At 39.4% G+C, this 23070-nt stretch overlaps 1 protein-coding gene across 1 annotated transcript in view; it reads right to left on the reverse strand.

Moving 5' to 3' along the window:
* LOC306872969 (complement C3-like) overlaps positions 1-23070 on the reverse strand; it is a 139067-nt gene that overhangs the window by 24761 nt on the left and 91236 nt on the right. The window contains exons 29-32 of the mRNA XM_079421942.1: positions 8035-8198; positions 7789-7947; positions 7553-7612; positions 363-447 (exon numbers count right to left, since the gene is read on the reverse strand). Coding sequence (XP_079278068.1) covers positions 363-447; positions 7553-7612; positions 7789-7947; positions 8035-8198 — 468 coding nt within the window. The remainder of the gene's footprint in view (positions 1-362; positions 448-7552; positions 7613-7788; positions 7948-8034; positions 8199-23070) is intronic.

The following is a 23070-nucleotide window of genomic DNA, read 5'->3' on the forward strand; positions in this document are numbered from 1 at the left end:
AGGTCTTCCCTTACTAAAGGGAACATAAACAATAAATAAATAAATAGGGTTTTTCACACTTCAAATAGTTAACTCTAGGTCATTCTACCCCTGGTAAGATGAATCCCGGGTTATCTTGCTTCACGTTCATAATTTACCCAGAGTAAAAAAATAATATCTGAGTATTATTTAACTGATTTTTTACACTGTACCTTCCTAAACCCTGGGTTAACACCTTATTTGCATATTTTCAATGTCATTGTCATTGATTGCCTTCACCTGAAGTTAAAAATTGTGTTTAGAGCAATGATAACCTGAGGTTAATCACAGCGTGAAAAACTTGCATGAAAAGTGCCACAGAAATGGCACAAACTCTATCTTACTTTCTTTCTCCATTTTAACAGTCAGATCAAACAATGTACAGTCTGACATCTTCTCAACAGGTCTGGCGTAGTACAGCGACATAACCTGAAAACAGCAGCATGCCTCAGATTAGATGTTCACACACTTTAATCTTGTTGTTGATTGTATACCCAGCTAAAAAAAAAATTCTTATAAGAACGTTCTCCAAATATTGAGTGTTGGTTCTGGGAATATAAAAATATGCCCAATGCTCTTGATGTTAGAGAAATGTTTTTAAAAAGGTATGATGTTCCTCAAACGTTCTTTCAACTTAATTTTAATTTAAAATTCAACATTCTAGGAACGTTGATTTGTAACATTCCAAAAACATAAATTATCCACACTGTAAAAAAAATAAAAAATAAAAATAAAAGTTGAGCCAGCTGAAAATTAAGGCAACCAGCTTTTTGCAGATTTTTGAGTTCTCGCAACTTATTTTTGTAGGAGATTCTCAACTTTGTTGTATAAACTTAAAACAACATGTTGAGAAAACTCAAAAATCTGCTGAAGTTTGTTGCCTTAAAATTTTTAGTTGGCTCAACTTTTTCTTTTTTACAGTGCAGTTTCCTCATCTCTCTGGGATCTGAGGTGATTTTGACATGCCCTGACAGTTGTGCTTCTTTCAGCTACTTATAACATACTATTGACCAACATGTATTTTTTTGTGTTCAGCACAATCTGTGCTACAATAATATGTGAGCAATATTGATGTATATGTTTGCATTTTTTTTTAAGAAAAAATATTATGCTTGGTTAGAACGTTTTGGGGGGGAAAAAAAAAAAATGTAGCTGAAATAAGGCCATAAAACACATACTGAATAGTTCTGAATAAGCCTTTTAACAATTCGAAGTATTTTGCTTTTAAGCAATTGCAATATTGATTCACAGCAAACATTTGTGCATTGCTGAATCAAAACTTGAAGTAGCAGATAATCTTATGCTATCTGCTTACAGCTCATGATGAATGAACAAATGAAGCTGTCTCTCTTTGGTTTACTAACTGACATTCACCTATTACAGAACTGCAGAAAAAAAAGGTCCTATTAAACAAATGCAACCGTAATGATTCAATATTGAAAATAAAGACATGTATCAGCTCAGGCTTTCAGACATGAACACTTATCATACGATCCTCAACAGTGGTGACAATAATTATTCATGCTGCATTCGATGATGGGAGTTTTTACTATGGTGTTACCCAGCATGCACTGCAGCATGAAGCATGAAGGTCCGAACACTAGTCAGTATCTGGTGAGACCTCCATTTGCCTCACGCAGTGCAACATGTCTCCTTCACATAGAGTTGATCAGGTTGTTGATTGTGGCCTGTGGAATGTTGGTCCGCTCCTCTTCAATGGCTGTGCGAAGTTGCAGGATATTGGTAGGAACCGGAACACGCTGTCGTATACGCCGATCCAGAGCATCCCAAACATGCTCAGTGGGTGACATGTCCAGTGAGTATGCTGGCCATGCAAGAACTGGGAAGTTTTCAGCTTCCAGGAATTGTGTACAGATCCTTGCAACATGGGGCCGAGCATTATCATGCTGCAACATGAGGTGATGGTCGTGGATGAATGGCACAACAATGGGCCTCAGAATCTCGTCACGGTATCTCTGTGCATTCAAAATGCCATCAATAAAATGCACCAGAGTTCATTGTCCATAACATATGCATGCCCATACCAGAACCCCACTGCCACCATGGGCCACTCAATCCACAACGTTGACATCAGCAAACCGCTCACCCACACAACGCCATACATGCTGTCTGCCATCTGCCCTGTACAGTGAAAATCGGGATTCATCCATGAAGAGAACACCTCTCGAAAGTATCAGACGCCATTGAATGTGAGCATTTGCCCACTGAAGTCGGTTATGACGACAAACAGCAGTCAGGTCGAGACACCGATGAGGACGACGAGCATGCAGATGAGCTTCCCTGAGACGGTTTCTGACAGTTTGTGCAGAAATTCTTTGGTTATGCAAACCGATTGTTGCAGCAGCTGTCCGGGTGGCTGGTCTCAGACGATCTTGGAGGTGAAGATGCTGGATGTGGAGGTCCTGGGCTGGTGTGGTTACACGTGGTCTGCGGTTGTGAGGCCGGTTGGATGTACTGCCAAATTCTCTGAAACGCCTTTGGAGACGGCTTGTGGTAGAGAAATGAACATTCAGTTCACGGGCAACGGCTCTGGTGGACATTCCTGCAGTCAGCATGCCAATTGCATGCTCCCTCAAAACTTGCAACATCTGTGGCATTGTGCTGTGTGATAAAACTGCGCATTTTAGCATGGCCTTTTATTGTGGCCAGCCTAAGGCACACCTGTGCAATAATCATGGTGTCTAATCAGCATCTTGATATGCCACACCTGTGAGGTGGATGGATTATCTCGGCAAAGGAGAAGTGCTCACTAACACAGATGTAGACAGATTTGTGAACAATATTTGAGAGAAATAGGCCTTTTGTGTACATAGAAAAAGTCTTAAATCTTTGAGTTAAGCTCATGAAAAATGGGGGAAAAAACTAAAGTGTGAAAATCGCGGTCTCTACATACAAGTCATTTCAGAATGGGTACCCTTTAGTTATAAAATACTTACAGTATAAATGCTTTATAATTCCGCAGGTTATTACCCCCTTATTCCCCAAACGTTGCATATCGTTCCCTTATACCTATGAGTAGGTACTGTGGAGGTACTCTATAGTTACAAATAGGTACGCTGTAAATTCTGTTTAATTACATGGTACATTGCGGGCTGTAATCTAAAGTGTTACCCAAATGACTCAGTCGTATAAGTAAGACTAATTGAGGCATGATCTGAAATTGTAATACTATCAATAGAGGGGTTCAGTATCTTATGTGTAATAGATTTTTTGTGAGGAACATGTCTATTCTTGAATATGATATGAATAATAATAATAATAATAATATGTATATTCTTTGCTATCAGGGTTGTGCAATCTCCAAACATCTTTCAATCCATAGTCTCCATACTGAGTGATAGCAGCAGAAGAATTATTAGTTTTATATTTGATTCCTATATAGGAGCGATCTAATTGATGGTTGAGCACAGTAGAACTGCTCTCCCATGAAGAGAAGACGCAAAATCCCTGCGATAAATAACTCAACCGCTGGGTTACTTCTGACCCAGGATCTGAGTAAAACAAAAACTACCCAAACATTGAAAGAATAATCCCAAAAAATAACCCAAAAGGCTCAACCCAGCATTTGGGTTAAACAAAATAACCCAGGATGTTTTAGAGTGTATCAGAAGAAGTACTAATAGTGAAATTACACCCCAACCCACCCAAAAGAAAAAAGAAAAAAGAAAAAAAAGGGGGGGGGGGGGGGGGGGGGGGGTAATGAAGGGAAATAAAAATAAAAAGGATGCCAACAGTGTGTATTGTTAATTGAGGAGATTCTTAGTGAATCAATCTTGTCATATTTCCATGATTGGAAATACTCTCCTAACATGAGGAGACTCTGCCTGTCTTAGGTTGTCTTCCCACTCAGAGAAGATCTTACCTGTCATTGGCTAGCCAGTCTTCTGTTATATATTTTGGAACAGTATGTCTTATGGAGAGGTATATCTTAAATCGGTCTAAGATTAGATACAGAAGAGCTGTGCCCATCTTAGGTTTTCTCATTCATTATAAGAGATCTTACCTGCCATTGGCTAACCGGCCTTCCTTCGAGTAAAAAAAAAATAAATAAAAAATAAATAAATAAATAAATAAATAAATATATAAAAGGGGGGGGGGGGGTATGGGGTGAGTAATCACAGTACATTAACCTAACAACCAATACACCTTTACATTGCGTCTTCATATTATTACTATGATATTTTCTTAGGCAGTTAGCTATAGAATATAGGGGCAGTCGTGAAGGTGTCTGTTCACTGCTGTGTGTGTACATTTGGATGAGTTAAATGCAGAGCACAAATTCAGAGTATGGGTCATGCTGCAACAGCACACATGCAAAAACTACTAACTAAGACTACATCAGCAACTCCACAGTTACTGCCTTTAAATAAAACAACATTCAGCATAACATCAAAATTTCTTTTTTTTTTTTTAATCCTGGACTGAAGCACAGACTCTATTCTTCAGCACAATGGTGACCCACAAAACACAGACAACAGAAACACTTTAAATCCTAAAAGAACATTAAACACTAACAGATCTGTCTAGATCTCAGCAGCTTCACTTATTACAAGCCAGACTTTATTTTTTTCAAAACTTCCTATTGAGAATTAAGAGGTTTAGATGTTGATGTTTTATTGAAATTATTCAAGTTTGACTTCATCGTTGTGGAGATAAGTGTTTGCTTTAGTTGGGCTTCTGACCCTTCACTTTTTAACAATGTTTTTGTTCTGTGGTTGCTGTAATTGTGTGTTTGTAAAGCACATTTGTTATAGCAAAACCTGCAAGAAAAACTTTGATCAGATGAAGTGGTTTTTCTGCTGATGATGGTCTTATCATATAGTGGCGTAACTCACCACTAACCTCGTCAAAAACGTCTAATATCCAAATATGTGACATTTATTAATTTAGTTTTGTTGTAGTTTTACAAATTTATTGCTTGAAATGTGGCCATGCTTTGATATTTTGAACGTTTGTAAGTCACTTTGAATAAATCATTTAGACAAAACCATGTAGAGTCGCAGACATCAATAATCTGCATATGAACCTCAGCAATGGTGACAATCTACAAAATATTCAGATCAGCTTTTATCATCACAAAATAAGCTTTTTGTTGATGTTGAGATAGATAGATAGATAGATATATATATAATATATATATATAAAAAGCTAACATATATGGAGTCAATACTCATTTGATCAGGCTACTATATGATGATTGACTCATCACCAATAAGTAACCAGGTTTGTCTGATCAGATCTTTTTCCTGCAATTTATGCTGTAACAGATGAGCTTAAGAAAAACAAAGTTACAGCAGCCAGATAAAAGATGATATCATAAAGTGACGAGTCAGAAGCCCAACTAAAGCAAATGCTTATCTCCACAACGGTGATTTCAAACTGTATTATTTTCAATAAAACATTAACATCTAAATGTCTGTTAATTCTCAATAAGAAGTTTTGTATGAATGAAATAAAGTCAGACTGGTTTGTAATAAGAGAAGATCTGTTAGTGTTTCATGTTATGTTGCTGCCAGTCATGTGATGTTTAATTAATTAAGTAGTTAATTAGTTCATTTTTCAGTGAAGGTGTTTGATTATAATAATTTATGAAATGCCTGTAAATTAACAGTGTTGTCAGCTTGTTTAAATAAGCAGATTTTACTTTAATTTGAAGGTTTTTGTTTGGCACCCTGTGCTGCCAGTCATTTGACCGTTTTTTGTCTTTTGTTTTTCAGTGCAGGTGTCTGATCAGAAAAATTCAGGAAATACCTGTAAAATAACAGTGTTTGTCAGATTATTTAAATAAGGAGATTTTACTTTCATTTTATGGTTTTTGTTCAGCAGCTGTTGCTGCCAGTCATTTGACCATTTTATCATCTAACGGTTTTATTGTTATTTACATGCATTTGTTTGTAATTTAAGAAAACAGAAAATGTACTGTATAAAATACAGTAGTTTTTCGGTGTTAAAAATGTGAATTATTGTAATTTGTCATTTATGCCATAATCCTTAAAATAACAGCCAAGTAGTTAATTCAGAGATAATTTTACAGAGTTGTGACTGCAATTCAAAATAAAAGAAAACAACCTGAGAAAATCAGTTATTTTCCGTAAAATTACGATTTTTTTTTACAGTGTATATATGTTTTGTAGCCATAGACTCACGCATGCTTTTTACTATTGTAAAAAAAAAAAAAAAGAAAAAAAGAAATTTTATATCTGATAAACTAATGATTGTTTAGCACGTTATTAAAATCCATTTTTGAACAGAGTAGGCTATTAGTAATAAACATGTTCTAACATAGCCTACTTAAACTAGTAGCATTCATTGTGTTACAGTATACATTGATATTACTTTTATTGTTTTATATAGAGCATGCAAACATCATCACGCCATTAGAAATTTAAATAAATCATATTCAAAATGTTTTACTCGATTTCAAACATTTTAGTCAGGAATTATAGTTTGGGAAAAACCCAACTCTGATTTTGTAGTCATATAGCCTAGTAGCCTATGTATTATTTTATAGTAGCCTATGATATGACTTTGTAGCCATAGACTCACGCATGCTTGTACTATCGTAAAAAATATATATATTTTATATCTGAGAAACGAATTATTGTTTAGCACACTTACATATATTTGTGAACAGAGTATTAATAATAAACATGGTCTAAACATTCTTAGATGCGTAGCATTCATCATCTTGTAGTTTAGGAACAACCCAAATAGCACACGTGTTCAAGTTTGTCCCAATAACACGTTAACTAATGCAAAAAAAGAAACATTACTTACTCATCAGATTGATCTCCTCTACTGGATGACATCTTGTTCTTCTTTTGAGGGAAATCCTGCCTTTATCCTGCCTTAATCCTGCCTTTACTCAGCGCGTCTTCTTCCAGAACTACTTCTTACAGTAGCCGCGATCTCCTCACACTTTGTTTGCGTTAGGCGTTTACATGTGCACATCTCACATGGATATTTATATATGAACGGCACGAGCCGCGTGGGGGCGGGATTGCATTAGAGATAATGAGTTAGACAGGAAAGACGAGATGGTCCTCACTGCAGAACACAAGCTCTAGGGGGAGTGGTTGGATCTAGATCCAACTCCTCCCACCTTACACATACCTAAACCTACCCATCTTCACCCCCTGATCCTTAACCTAAACCCACCCATCTCCACCCCCTAGAGGTGGATCTTTCTTCCAGTGCTTGTTCACAGCAGGTGTTTGAATGATTGAAAGATTGTTTCAGGAACATCATACAAACCTTTAAATATGATTCTACTAACACTTAGGAAACTGGATATTTTTATGTTCCTGGAATGTTACAAATAAACGTTCCTAGAATGTTGAATTTAAAATCAAAATTAAGTTGAAAGAACTTTTGAGGAACATCATACCTTTTACAAATGTTCCTCTAACATCAAGAAAACTGTACTTTATGTTCCCAGAACCAACACTCAACATTTGGAGAACATTCTTATAATAGAATTCTGTTAGCTGGGTAAACGCTCATGAATACTCACTGAGAGAGTGGCTGTTCCAGTTCCTCTAGTAGTTACAGTGAAGTCCTTGTTCATGTCCATCTGTTTAGTGAACACAGTTCATCAGAATTATCAAATCCATGATGTAATAGAAATACCTGAAGATTTCATTGATCAAACACACGATGACGAACAGCTAAACTTCCATAATCCCCCCCAAAAAAACAACTGACACGAGCAGCAAAGAATTTGAATCTAGTGGATGTGCTGCTCCTCACCCTGTCTGACCGTGTAAGATGTGCATTATCGTTTTTGATAGTCCATCTGACAGGATTGCTTCTTCCTGACATGGACAGCTCCACATCCAGATTGAAGTTTTGTTGGTCCTTCACCTGCGTGCGATACTCTGCCACGGCCTGGAACACCATGATGGTCGCCTAGAAAAGACAGAAAAGATTTGAAATCTTGTCCTGCAGTGTCAGTCAAAGTGTTAATCACAGTCGAATGATGAGATGTTAGTGTACCTGTGTGGTGCCAGATCCTCCATAGTGAGACTGTTGTCTGGCGAGCCAGTGCACTGCCTCTCCTGCTGTATCAAAGTCTTTTGCCTTCACAAGCGCCAGAACAGCATAAGCCGTCGCCTCTAGTGAGTGATGATGCTGTCCAGAGACAGTCCAATACCGACCGGCTGTTTCAAACACAAAACAGGATTAGAAATGGGCCATGGGTGTACAGTTCATCTAACAGTTGGGGGGCAATTTTTGAAGGGGACAGAAAGATGTTTTGCCTTAGATAAAGGCCAAATTGCCTTAATATGGGGACTTTTGTACTTTTGGCATTTTAGTTCCTTGAATTATGATCTTACGTCCGTTTTTTTCCTCTGTCATTTTATCTGGCCAACAACACAGCAAACAATAGTTGTTTAAATGACTTAGGTTCATAGGTTCACCACACGGTCATATTATAATTATTAAAGTGGACATAACAGTTTCACCCAATCTCATGTTAATCCTGAATACCTATAGAGTAGTATTGCACCTTTCATGTCTCCAAAGAGTCTTTAGTTTTATCATATTTATAAAATAAAGACACAGCTTTGCAATCCCCCCTGAAAACAGCGGAGCTAAAGAGTGACGAGCACTTGAGTGCCGATTGCCAACAAAAAAAACAGAAATTTGATGCCGTTTCACTTACCATCTACAGTTCCAGATCGGATCATGACCAAGATATTTTATCACTGCTCCTTCTCTCAGTATCAAACATTGTGCAAATCCAGCATCGAAATGGACCTTGTTTATAAACACACTTGCGAAACTCTGTTGCTTCCCCGGAAAAACAAACTTCATCCACTGATCATGTAATGCTGAATTCTTTGGGAAGCTGAAATAATTTTTCTCTCCCTTAACCAAAAACACACCTCTTTGGAGACATTCTTCTCAAGCAAGTTCCGTGAAGCGCTGCCAAATGCAACGTGTTGATGGGTGTGCTCTTGCTCTCACTCTGGGGTGTGTTTCCCAAAAACAACTGTGGTCGCAAGTTCCGTCGTTACCAAAAGAATTCAATGGAATTAACCACCATAGTTAGCCAACAATGCTTTTGGGAAACGCACCCCTGGTTGATGTATGCGTGGGCACGTTCTTCCAGGAGAAGTGCCCATACAAGGAATTCCACCCTTTATGATATCATGCAGAGCCATGCTCGAGAAAAAAAATACAATAATAAAAAAAAAAAAAACTTTCAGAAACTGATGCGAACCGGGAAGGAATGTATTTGGCACAGAAATACATCCAAATAGTTTTTTGAAACTTTGGCTATGTTTAGCATGAGAATCCAACTCTTTCACAGTGTTAATAATTCAGAATGCATGAAGTAGCATTAGACCCCCCTTTTGAATATTTTAGGTTTTGACATGTCTATATATTCAACTGCAGCAAACCCACTGATCCAAGTAGGGCCCGCTGCAGCCCACAAGATCCAGGGAGCGTGGTTGGATCCACATCTAGGGGGTGGAGATGAGTGGGTTTAAGTATCAGGGGGTGGAAATGGGTAGGTTTAGGTATATGTAAGGCTCTTGTGGGCTGCAGCGAGACGCTCCTCCACTGATCTGCCACTTGGATTTTACTGATACTGAAAGCTAGGCTGGACAACACTGCCCAATTGACTGACCGAGTAATCAACTAATAGTTTTTTTAAATGGATACAGAACAAAAACTGAAATAGTGGTTCACTATTTATAAAAAAAAAAAAAAAGAAAAACAGTACTGAATTGTACTTTGTAAATGAATAAAAATATCATCAATTATTATATTGATCATTAAACAGTTCATAGATAACTAACCAACGTTTATTTAAAAGGTGTAAATGTTTGGTGTAAATGATTTATAACGTATATATTTATACACAAACGTCCAATATATAAAAACATTGAATAAGCGTTGTATGATATGTCTGAGGGAAATTTAAGTGAAGGGAATGCGGTCTTTCCACCTTGTTTAATCCATAACACACTTAATATCAAAAACTGTGTAATTTTGTTGTATGATATTTTTGTGTTTCCGTGACGTGAAAAGATATGAAGAGATTGCACGTCTTTTTATCTTTTATAAGCCATTAACTTTATGCTTAATACGACTAACTAACGTTATCTATGAAACACTTCGGAAGAAGAGTTCGTCGTTCAGTTTGAAAATGAACAACTGAATCCCTCACTGCAGAACAAAGATCCAGGGGCCAGGGTTGGATCCACATCTAGGGGGTGGAGTTGGTAGGTTTAGGGGTGGAGATGGGTAGGTTTAGGGATCAGGGGGTGGCAGGTAGGATTATGAATAGGTGTGTTCTACTTCATGCAGTGCCATAAAAACCGATCGGCGTCTGACTTGAAGCAGTGCATGCCGGTTAGAAAATTTGTCCGACTTGAACCACTGCCGACGCCACGTCACTGTCACGTGTGGCATCTAAGTACCGCGAGAGCATTTCGCCAAGCCAAACTTTGAACATTTTATAAAAGAGATTAAACAATATCGTTCTACGTTTGATAAAATTAAGAACAAAAAAGAAAGAAAGACTTATGAAGCTTTTTGTTAAAATTGTTGTAATTGTACCCCTGGCATTAATGGTTTCACTTATTCTTATGAATGTTTATTTGTTTTTGTACTTGCTTGTACAAACCCTTGTATAACTTTTGCGCAATAATAAAAAAAAATACTGCTCACAAATCTGTCACAATGTTATGAGTTACATTTAATAGAAAAAAAAAACACTGATAAAAGCAAATATTCCCCCACTTTATTGGTATTTAAATAGTATATGTTTATGTTGAACTTTATTCTTGAACAGATGGCCCTGTATTAAGCAGTATATAAAAAGTGTTTCTGTTGCTCATAAAAACATTTCTGACACATCCATGCATTTGACAAACATTGCATGTGTTATTACAAATTTATAAAATTATAAATCTAGGATCCAATGTAACAGTATATAAACTGAAACATTGTCATCTTTACCTCAAAATGTAAAACACATTCTAAGAAGATCAAGTCAGACAGCCCAGGTGTCTGAGACATTAACCTTTTGTCTTTATGCACTTCCTGACCATTTGACAGGGTCCCAAGTTAAAGGTGAATGCTAAAGGTCAGGCACAGCTGTGCCTTTGTCTCTATGATAATGTGAAGGTATGGGCGTTACTGTCAGGCTGATTGGATTAGCACCTATGCATTTGAATGACACTGTTATGCTGATGAGGTCAGGTCTGGGGAAATTCTGGTAATGGGCTGATTCCTGTACTGCATTTGCATGCTTTGTTTAGATTGTCTCCACCTCTATGTATCCCGCCCCCTTGAAAGGTATAAACTCTACTCTGCTGAGCTATAGTCAGACTCGGATGACTGCAGCGACGCACATAGAGTTCTCAATAAAGAGTAACTTCTGCTTGAAATATATCCCAACGTCTCCTGGTCTCTGCTTCGACGAGGAAAAAAAGTTTCCTACACGTTATTCACTTCATCTGTGATACAAGTATCCAAACACCACGAGAGCATCACTACCTGGAGCAGAAAGAGTCCTACTTCACGTCTCCGCTTTCAATTCCGCCCCTGACTGCAAGCGAATACTCTCGGCGATAGGTCTGTTCGGCGCTGCATGAAGTCGAACACACCTTATATGTAAGGTGGGAGGAGCTGGATCTAGATACAACCACGCCCCCTGGATCTTGTGTTTTGTAATGAGGACCATCTCCCCTGTTGTGCAATGGATTGTGGATTGGATTTGTGCCAAAAAAGGTTGAAACTTCTGTTTCATCACAAATTTAATTAACTGATACATCGATAATGATTTAAAAAGGCATAATTTCATGTTTTGAACTAAAAATGTACTTTTCTTTGTCCATCAGGGTGTGGCCAAAGGTTTCATTGGTGCTGTCATCATTGCAATATTTCAGATGCAACCCAGTTAGTTCTTCCAAGGCACCAAACACTCCCATCTGACCAGACCGATCCACTGCAACTACATACTGTGTGTACTTTCAAGACGAGGAGTTTATTGCTTTCATTCCAGGTAATATGTGGAAATGTTATAGTTTTTACTACAATTATAATGTGGGACCAGCCCCTAGAGACAACCTCGACAGCCCTGAATGTCAGCAGAGACCTTGTCAGATAGATGAGCTCCAGAGACAGATCCCCTCCAAAGACCTCGATGGCCATCGGGACAAGACCACGAGAACCAGACAAGTCCTGCTTGAAAGATATCCCAACGTCTCCTGGTCTCTGCTTCGACGAGGAAAAAGTTTCCTACAGTTTTGGTGCCGTGACCCGGATAGAGCTCCTCACATGAATCCAGATTGAAACTTCAAGCTCAAAGATCTGACTTCGTTCTAGTCTGAATATTTCTGAACAACCAAGGGTTGGTGAGTGTCACTCCATCCAAAAGAACCTTTAAGACCAGTACAAATTTGTTATCCTCTGCGCCGTCAGAGAAGAGTTAAGAGACAGAGATAGGGTTTGGTTAACTAAGTTATCCTCTAAAAATTTCATTTTAGAGATGAAGGTTATCCTCTGTTCAGGCAGGGAAGATTAGCATTACGTGCTAACGTGTGTTCCCCTCTGTTTCGGCAGGGAAGAGTTGGTTATCCTCTGTTCAGGCAGGGAAGATTAGCATTACGTGCTATTTGTTACCGTCTGTTTCGGCAGAGAAGAATTGGTTACCCTCTATTTCGGCAGGGAAGATTAACGTAAAGTGCTAGTAATTTGTGTTATCCTCTGCTTTGCCAGGAACGAATGTTCATCCTCTGTTGAGTCAGGGAAGGTTAACAGTGTGTGTTAACATATTGGTTATCCTCTGCTTTGCCAGGGAAGGTTGAATACATTATGATGTGTATTAACTAACTTATTCTCTGCTTTGTCAGAGATGTTATTGGTGTATCCTCTGCTTTGCCAGGGAAAGTTAACAGTTTTTATGTGTTAACAAGTGTATCCTCTGCTTGCCAGGGAAGTGTTAGAAGCGTCCTGCGTCAATTGTCCTGTTGTGTCAAGTCCTCTGCTCAATCTGACCTGTGTTGTAGCCTAGAATTAAACCACGCCATGCTGGTTTCGTCTGGCCAGAGGACAGCTGGCCCCCGACTGTGCCTGGTTGCTCCCAAGGTTTTCTGCTCAGTTTCTGTCACAGATGGAGTTTCGGGTCTTTGCCACTGTCACCTTTGCCTTGCTTATTTGGGGACACTTGGCTGACTGCACAGACATTATTGGAAGAGAGCTGAACTGGATGATGTCAACACTGAATCACCAATGACCTGATTTTAACTGAAAAACGACTTGTTAATGTCCTCTTGCCTTATTGACAAACTATTTTCCTGTTTGACTCTATACAAAACTGATTGTGTCAAAGCAGCTGTACAAAGTGCTATGTAAATAAAAGTGACTTGATTTTATATACTCTACCGCTTACATTTATGTACTATAACACCCAATTTTTATTTTTTTACTTCTGCCTCATTTTAAAGATGTAATTGTGAACAGTGTTTGTTTGCTAACATTTTTTTTAGCTTGTATAGTTCTTTCTTAGTACATTAAAACCGGTTAACCCGCACCAGGACAACAGTGCACCGAACGCTCTGTTTGCATGTGTCATTGGTTAAAATAAATTAAATGAAACGGGACAAAGTTAATCTTGACAAACTATATATCATTCTGAAGGTATAAGCCTCAAGCATCGACGACAGATTGTTTTTTTGATTGAAAGCTTATAAGGAATGTATTTGCTAAATTTGTGTAAACAGTACACATCAAAACATGCAGAATAAAAAAGCAGTACGTACCAGATTAATTATAATAACGAGTCACAAATGCATCCACTGCTGAAATCCCGGTTTAGTTAGAAAGGCAAGAGTCCACAGAATAACATCCTATAGAGCACTTTTAGTCCAACGAAGCAATAAGCCCTTTCCCCGGTAGGAGGCAGAGGTGGAAAGTCCAGGGGTCAGAAAGTAAAAGTCCTGCCATATTTTTGTTCCATCCATGAACTCAGCAGCTGATTTCACCAGAGGAGGAACCAAGTCACTCCTTTCAAGTCACAAGCAAGTCTCAAGTCAAATCCCAAGTCCTCAAAGAGTTAAAGTTAATGAGATACTTAAGTGACTAATTAAATAATTGAGGATTAGTAATGAACACCTGATGTTAATAATCAACATCACTGAAGAAAAGAGAAACACAAGAACTGACTTCAGCCACAGCCTTAGATGAAATCAACTGTAATAAAAAAAATAAAAAAAACATTGCCACCATAATTGTGGTCAGTGTTTGGTTTAGTTGGCCTCTTGAGCATTTAATAATTCAAAGAAATTTGCTTCTAAGCCATTGCAATATTGATTCACATCAAACCTTGAAGTATCAGATTAGCTTATGTTTTGATCAATGAAAGTTCTTGGTTTAAATCTGTCTGGTTTTAGTATTCTTTTCTTCGGTTTACTAACTGCATTTGACTATTAAAGAAAAAAACTAATTAACTCCTATTAAGCAAACACCACCATAATACTTCAATATTGAGAGAAAAAAAGATTACTGTTTAGGATTAGGCTTTTAGATATGAACATTTATCATATGATCTTCAACAGTGGTGAACAGTGGTTGTTAATTGTCACCACTGTTGAGATTCATATGCTGGTTCTTGTGTGTTTAAAATGAACTGGAGTTCAAATATTTAGGTCTTACGTACATTAAAAAATCAATGACTGTAAATATTAGAGAAACACCTTGCTTGCACATGGTTGATTATGCTAAACCTGAACATATAAATGAAACAAGGAAAACAAAATATTTTGGATATAATCAAACCTGCTCATGGTGTCTGTCTGCTCGCTGATCTCTGTGCTTTACAACAGCACATGCATTGCTACAGAAATGGATCTATCACACTAAGTCAAGGGTCAAGATCCCAACTAAAGCAAACACTGATCTCCATGATGGTGGCATCATTTGAACCAATAAAACATCAACATCTGATCCTTTATAATTCTCAATAACAGCAGGTGTTCATCACTAATGCACAATCATTATTTAATTAGTCACTTAATTATCTCATTAACTTTAACTCTTTGCGGACTTGGTATTTAACTTGAAGACTTGCTTGTGACTTGAAAGGAATGTCTTGGTTCCTCCTCTGGTGAAATCAGCTGCTGAGTTCATGGATGGAACAAAAATATGGCAGGACTTTTACTTTCTGACCCCTGGACTTTCCACCTCTGGTAGGAGGGGACGTTCTCGCGACCTTGAGTAACATTCCCTTAAAGTCCTGTAAAGGTGACGAAAGTCCCAAACCTTTTCAGGACATTAGGGACGTTCCTAAAACGTCCTCTTTTGGTTTTGAAAGTGCTGTTGTTCAACGTTCCCGATATGACTTAAGGGGAACATGCCGTATTGGTTATTCTGTGGTCACATAGCAACGTTACAAAGAGAACATTTGAGACTTTAACAGAACGTTCCCACATGGTCCTCTGTTGGTCACATAATAACGTTCCTGATATCACTTAAGGGGGACGTTCTGTGTTGGTTATTCTTTGGTCACATAGCAACGTTACAAAGAAAACATTAACTTTAACAGAATGTTCCCATACAGTTCCCTTTTACTTAGATGGGGACATTTAATTCGGAACTGTGCTGGATCCAACATACACCTTGCAGAATCTGCAGTATGTTATTTATTTTACCAAAATCAGACGGGTCATACAAAATTCATGTTATGTTTTATTTAGTACTGACCTTAATAAGATATTTCACATAAAATACATTATAGTCCACAACATAAAATAGTTGAATTTATAAAAATGACCCCATTCAGAAGTTTACATATTTGATTCTTAATACTTTGTTGTTACCAGAATGATCCACAGCCTTTTTTTTTTTATAAAATACATTAAATTTCAAGATCTAAACAACCCCACAAACAGCATCACCTGCTCCACTTATTAATAACCAGACACAATAGAAAAATGGCGGCGCACACAGACGGAACAGCTTCTCTCTCTCCCGAGAGAACGGTGTTTTCGTGTTTTTTGTCTTGTAAGTCGCAATGTTTTTGTACATCGTCTCGTCTACCTGTCTTTAAGTGAGCATACAGTCGTGAGTTTCTGCTCGATGTCGGCAGAATCACATTTTTAGAGTTAAACGAAGGCCTACTCCATCACTGACCCCCACTACTGCATCTCGCCCACAGCGGAGGCGCTACAAGCGGCGTGAGAGGAAGCAGAAGAGGGGTAAGTGCGGAGGTATCCGAGCTAGGCTAGCAGCCAACCCACACAAGCCAGCTATCCCCACCATCGTACTGGCGAAAGTACGCTCTTTGGACAATAAACTGGACTACATCCGACTACTTTGCTCTACTCAGAGGACTGTAAGAGACTGTTGTGTTTACGGAAACATGGCTTAACAACAGCATACCGGACTGCGCTATACAGCTCGACCAGCTAACATGCTAGCGAGCTGACAGAGCTCTCGTCGGGGGAGGTAAGATCTGCGGCGGCGGGCTTTGTGTTTACATCAATGATGCATGGTGCCGCGACGCTGTTGTGGTCTGCAAACACTGCTCACCCTTGGTGGAGTATGATTAAGTGCCGGCCGTTCTATCTACCAAGGGAATATACAGTCATACTGCTCGTTGCTGTATAAATCCCTCCCAGCTCCAACAACAACAACAGGAGTGAGGCACTAAATGATCTGTACTAGCACACCAGTGAGCAGCAGACAGACCATCCAGATGCTTTTCTCATCTTGGCTGGGGATTTCAACCACGCAGACTTAGAGTGTGTTCCTAAAAATACACCAACACATAGACTTTCCAACAAGGGGAAAAAATACTCTGGACTTTGTTTACACCACCCAGAGAGGAGCTTACAAGGCCCTCCCCCTCCCCCACCTTGGAGCCTCAGACCACATCACTGTTATGCTAATGCCTGCATACAGACCTCTCGTTAAAGTCATCAATCCAATACACAAACAGATACAAGTGTGGCCGGAAGGGTTGTCAGAGGCACTTCAAGACTGTTTTGACACCACTGACTGGAATATGTTTAAACAGGCTGCCACACACAACAATACTACAGACCTCCAAGAGTACTCAGAGACTGTCACTGCCTACATCACCAAGTGCATTGATGATGTAACGGTCACAAAGTCTATCACTGTCAGGGCCAACCAGAAGCCGTGGCTGACAGGGGAGGTCTACAGACTTCTGAAGGTTCGGAACGCTGCCTTTAGAACTGGAGATGAGGAGGGCCTGAAGACTGTTAGGGCCAACCTTTCCCACGGCATCAGAGAGGCCAAGAGACAGTACTCCAGGAGGATAGCCCATCGTTTCAGCGACAGCAGAGACACTCGGAGCCTGTGGCAGGGGATACAGACCATAACGGACTACAAGCCTCCACCACAGACCTGTGACAGCACCATCCCCCTGCTGATCGAGCTGAATGCCCTCTTTGCTCGCTTTGAGGCACAAAACAGCACCACTGCACAGAAGTCTCCACCTCCTCCCGGTGACCAGGTGATGACACTGTCCCCGGACAGTGTGAGGAGATCCCTCAGCAGGATCAATGCACGCAAAGCTCCGGGTCCTGACAACATTCCTGTGCGTGTACTGAGAGACTGTGCAGACATTTTCAACATCTCGCTAAATCAGGCCGTTGTCCCCATATTCTTCAAAGCTACCACCATCATTCCAGTCCCGAAGAAGTCATCTCCATCCTGCATCAATGACTACCGTCCAATAGCACTCACTCCTATTCTCAGGAAATGCTTTGAACGGCTAGTGCACCACATCAAGTCTGCCCCCCCCCCCCCTCCCCCTCCCTGGACCCCTTCCAGTTTGCATATAGGTCCAACTGCTCGACCGATGATGCCATCGCCACTGCCCTCCACCCACCACTCACACATCTGGACAAAAAAGACTCATATGTCAGGATGCTGTTCATAGACATCAGTTCAACATTCAACACAATCATCCCTCAACAGCTCAATCACAAATTGGTCCAGCTGGGGCTCAACACCTCTCTGTGCAACTGGCTGTTGGACTTCCTGACTGGGAGACCTCTGGCAGCACAGGTCGGCATTAACATCCAGCACCATCACACTGAGCACTGGGGCCCCCCAAGGAGGTGTGCTGAGCCCCCTCCTCTTCACTCTGCTGACCCACGACTGCACACCGTCACACCACTCTAACCTTTTCATTAAGCTTGCGGATGATACAACTGTGGTGGGTCTCATTAGCAACAGAGATGAGACAAACTACAGGAGCGAGGTGAGCCGCCTGGCCGGGTGGTGCAGTGACAATCTCTCTCTGAATGTGGAGAAGATGAAGGAGATTGTTGTTGACTTCAGGAGAGTACACACTCAGCATGCCCCTCTGACCATCAACGGTGCGACTGTGGAGAGAGTGAGCAGCACCAAGTTCCTGGGTGTGCACATCACAGAGGACCTCTCCTGGACTAACAACACTGTAGCACTGGTCAAGAATGCACAGCAGCGTCTCTACTTCCTCCGCAAACTTAGAAGAGCCAGAGCCCCAGCCCCCATCATGTGCACCTTCTATAGAGGCACCATCGAGAGCATCCTAACTAGCTGCATCACTGTGTGGTATGGTGCTTGCAACGCATCCTGCCGCAAGTCACTTCAACGCATACTGAGAGCAGCTGAGAAGATCGTTGGTGTCTCTCTCCCCTCCCTCCAGGACATTTACAGCACCCGTCTCAGCCGCAAAGCCCTCTGCATTGCAGGTGATCCCACCCACCCAACACACAGCTTCTTCAGTCTGCTGCCATCAGGGAGGAGACTGCAGAGTACCAGCAGTCTGAAGGACAGCTTCATACATCAGGCTGTCAGAAAGCTGAACTCCCTCCCGTCCTTGCCCCCCCCCTCCCCTCTTTTACCCCATGCAACACTGAACTCTGATACTACGACCCCCCCCCCCCCCAGATCCCCACATCCCCAGGACCTTCCACCCCCCCACCCACTTACAAACTGTGACCAGCACCTGTCACTTGTGCAGCATTGGACTGATCACTACCTCATCCAGCATTGACTGCAAACTACCTCTTTGTCTGATAAAAATACTGTTCTCGTCACTTTAACAGACTGATAAGCTCTTCTTGCACTACACATATAGCTGCACAGTTTGGTTTTATTTAACTGGTTTGCACTTTATCTGCCATGTGCCTTATGCCACTTTATCTATCTCTTTCTTTTTCTACAATGTCCTCATTTGTATATCTGTATAGTTGTATGTACGTTTAAACTGTATGTATCTGTATTGTATCAGTATCTGTACTGTCAGTGTTTAATGTTAACTGTATGCTCCAAGGGTCTGAGAGTAACGCAATTTCAATTCTCTGTATGTATGTTCTGTACATGTGGAAGAATTGACAATAAAGCAGACTTGACTTTATTTCTGTCAGACATCTACAGAAGATCTTACTGAGAATTAACTAAGGTTTAGATGTTGATTTATTTTCATTTGAAGTAGCCATGTTAGAGATCTTTAGTTGGGCTCTTGACCCTTGATATTGGTGTTATTTTTTTCTTCTTATTCTCTGGCTGTTGTAAGCAAGTGTTCCTTGAACATATTTGTTACAACTCAAAAGCCCAGAGAAAATGATCAGTTATTGGTTGTTATATATTTATAATAACAATCATCTATAAGTGAACTGATCTCATTGAGAGTGAACAGACTCATTGGGCCTCATTTATGAAACGGACGTATGACCGAAAATTGGGCGTACGGTCGTTTCTATGCAAAACTTGGAATTTATCAATATGGACGTGAGCGGTGATTACAATCAGATCTCACGTCAGGTCTGAGCTCGTGTACACAAGTTTTTGAGTTAGCCTGAACTTGCGTGCAGCATAGAGGATTTCGGAGAATTGTATAATGACATCATTTTGTTCATTTAGATTATTTTCCCAAATTGCTTTTTTTTTTTTTTTTTTTCCTTTCGGGGCTTTAGCTTTATGCGCAAATAGCAGCATAAATAGACCATGAGAAATCACACATCGTCGTATCACACACCTGCAGCGCTTCTGTGAATGCAGAAAAACAGAAATTATAAAATGAATATGGCTACACAAAATATATTTCTCTTAATTAACAGTTTAACAAAAGAAAAAAAAAAGTGCGACAAGTATAGGCCACTTTCGTTTTTGTGACACTCTTAATGCATTTTATTTGTTTTCTATAACTTTATTTATTTTTTATTTAACTGATTGGTGATCACGCAGGTGCCTCACACGCACACACGCAACATTTCAGCGTTACTAACTTGACATTTCAGGCATTAATCAAACAAATGCAGGCAACCAAACAAATATTACATTGCACAATTTACAAGGTCCACGGTTAAAATCAGCGTTCAGCGCTGAAACAAACATTTATTGAGCATGTGAAGGGTGAGGTTTTACGTGGATATTGGAACTCAAGTGAAGTACAAAGCCTTGTTTACATCACAGATAATAGTTTAGCAACCAAATGTTACATGGCAAAAATGGAAACATTTAGATGTCGAATGAGTGAGGCTTGTGAGCCCAATGCCGCTTAGTTTCGCTTTAATAAATTCATTTTAGCTTGACGTTGTATTCTGTTTATAATGAATGCCACTATAGCCTAATTTGTGTTTTACTTCATAATTTAATATAAAATTTTATAGCTACTCATTTTTTTCATTCTTGTTTTGTAATACTGTTAAATTTAAAGGGTTTGTTGTGGATTAAGGAGAACTAAATCTATATAGTGTTTATAATGTTTATAAATTTCTCATTATATTTACTGGTATTTAATATACATATCAATTAATGCCATTGTTTGCAATTATAAGGTTAACGGGTGTTTTTGGAGTAAGATCAATTTCTCTTTCATTAGATTACTTCCTCTATTTGGCCGGGTTATGTTTCTCCGTGTCGTAAACTCTAGGGGCGAGGCTTCTAAAGCGGGGTGTTTTTAGGGGCGTGATATTCAAATGACGATTGTTTTCTGCCGCCACATTTATCAACGTACGATCTTTCGTACGATGGGATTGGCAGCTTACGTAGGTTTCATAAATCACACGTTATGTCTGTCGTAAGTTGATTTGTGCGCTTGGATCTGCCACTATGTGTGTATATTCTCTGATTAAATGGATGTTGTATTGATTATAGTAAAAGTGATTCTAAGAGCCAGTGGTTCCGTGACAGTCAGTTAGAGCTTGGCAAACTACGTCACGCCGCATCAGATTCTGCCATGTTTTATGTAACGCTCAGGGGCACACAGTGTAAACACTTGCAAATCACCACAGAAAAAAGCCGACCGTTTACTATTAATATTTTTTGAAAACCATCTTACATACTCTTAGAAAAAAACGGACTAATAAGTAAATCTCTTTAAAAAAAATTTAATCAAATAATTCGCTCTGTGGTTTGTCTGAGAGGCTGCAAATATTCATTATTTAGTCTCCTTCACTACAGTGATACTGATATAGGCTAACTGCTAAAACACTTTGTTTAGAGTAGCAAAACCATGCCTATTTTTTAAAGGGGAGAATACATTGCTAAACTATCCACTGTTTAAGATCTAGCTTTGTTATATATCACAATATTGCCCAGTAAATCTGCTCAGTGTAAAGAATTAAGCCATTATAGAGGTAACAGAACTTACTATAAGCTGCTTTGAATCGATGTGTATTGTGGATGCTGTGCAAATAAATAATGAACCAAGTTGAAGATTCATCATTATTAGAGATGCCTAACAATGATAAACGATCAAATAAATGAATGAATGAAACTTAATCCTTACAAACAAGTGGCCGGGGATCAAAGAGCTGCCACAGATAATTTCCATATATGATTTTCTTTTATTTGTAGTGTGAGGGCTTACAGTTTAATGTAAATCACTGTATATTAAATCTATAGAGATCAATTATTAAGCCATATCTTATTTCAGTTGTTACAGAGTTTCAGTTTAACTTTCATCCGAGTATGAAGGTAGACATTTTAAAGGCTGTTATTTTGTTTATGTGATTCAACTTAAGATCGCGTTGAATGATTAATGCTTACTGTAACAACAGTGTTAATCAAAAGCAGAGGTATTTCATGCAGACACTGATAAGGGCTAACTTATGGCATCTATTAATGTCTGCAGGAAATACCTCTGCTTTTTCAACTTTCTAAGGCTGAAAAAAAAGCATGTTTTTCACACTGGCTGTGCAAAGGCAAATTTCTATGGCAAATGATGTAAAGTGAGCCTTAACCACTCCAATGCGATCTTAAGTAGAATAATAGAAACATTAAATAATATCGACGTCTATATTCAAGGTGCCATAGAATGAAAAACTGTCTTTACCCTGGCATATTTAAATAATAACAGTTCTGTACATGGAAATGACATACAGTGAGCCTCAAACACCATAGTTTTCTCCTTCGTATGTAAATCTCGTGATTAAAAAAGACCACTGAAAAACAGGCGAATCAGAACATAACACCGACTGTGACGCAACAGTCGGGATCACTACGCCCCCAACATTTGCATAAACCCGCCCTTGTTCTAAGCCGGCCGAACCATCAGAAGCTCTGCAGGTATTGTAAATAAACAAGCGCGGACAACAGCGAAAATAACAAAATAAATTTTATGTTCCAGGCCGTGCAGGGGGTGTGAAGTGCAGGGATGGGTTGGTGTCTGTATTCAGAAAGGCCCAGAAAGCAAATAACGCGAGCCACTAAAGGGACATGGTTAGCTCCTTGCTAGCGGTAGCCTGTTACAGTACATAAGATTTCACTCTCAGTAAGGAGAGATGAGGATGATGGCGAATGACTTACAGATCCTGAGCACCACTGACAAGCATCTGATCTTGTGAAATGTGTGGTAAGTACTGTTGCTCCATAATGTAAACATAGTTTGTGTGATCATGTCTCTTGAAAGTGAAACTATAACGCGATCGATGGATCGTTCAAAAGCAGTTTCAATGCCTCGCATATTAATAACGGCTCCCTGAAGCCCGCGTTTTATATACAGTATAATTACCCGACGATATAACTGCGAGAGAAAGTATTTAAATATAT

This window comes from Barbus barbus (assembly GCF_936440315.1).
Source record: "Barbus barbus genome assembly, chromosome: 7".
Classification (NCBI taxonomy): Eukaryota; Metazoa; Chordata; class Actinopteri; order Cypriniformes; family Cyprinidae; genus Barbus; species Barbus barbus.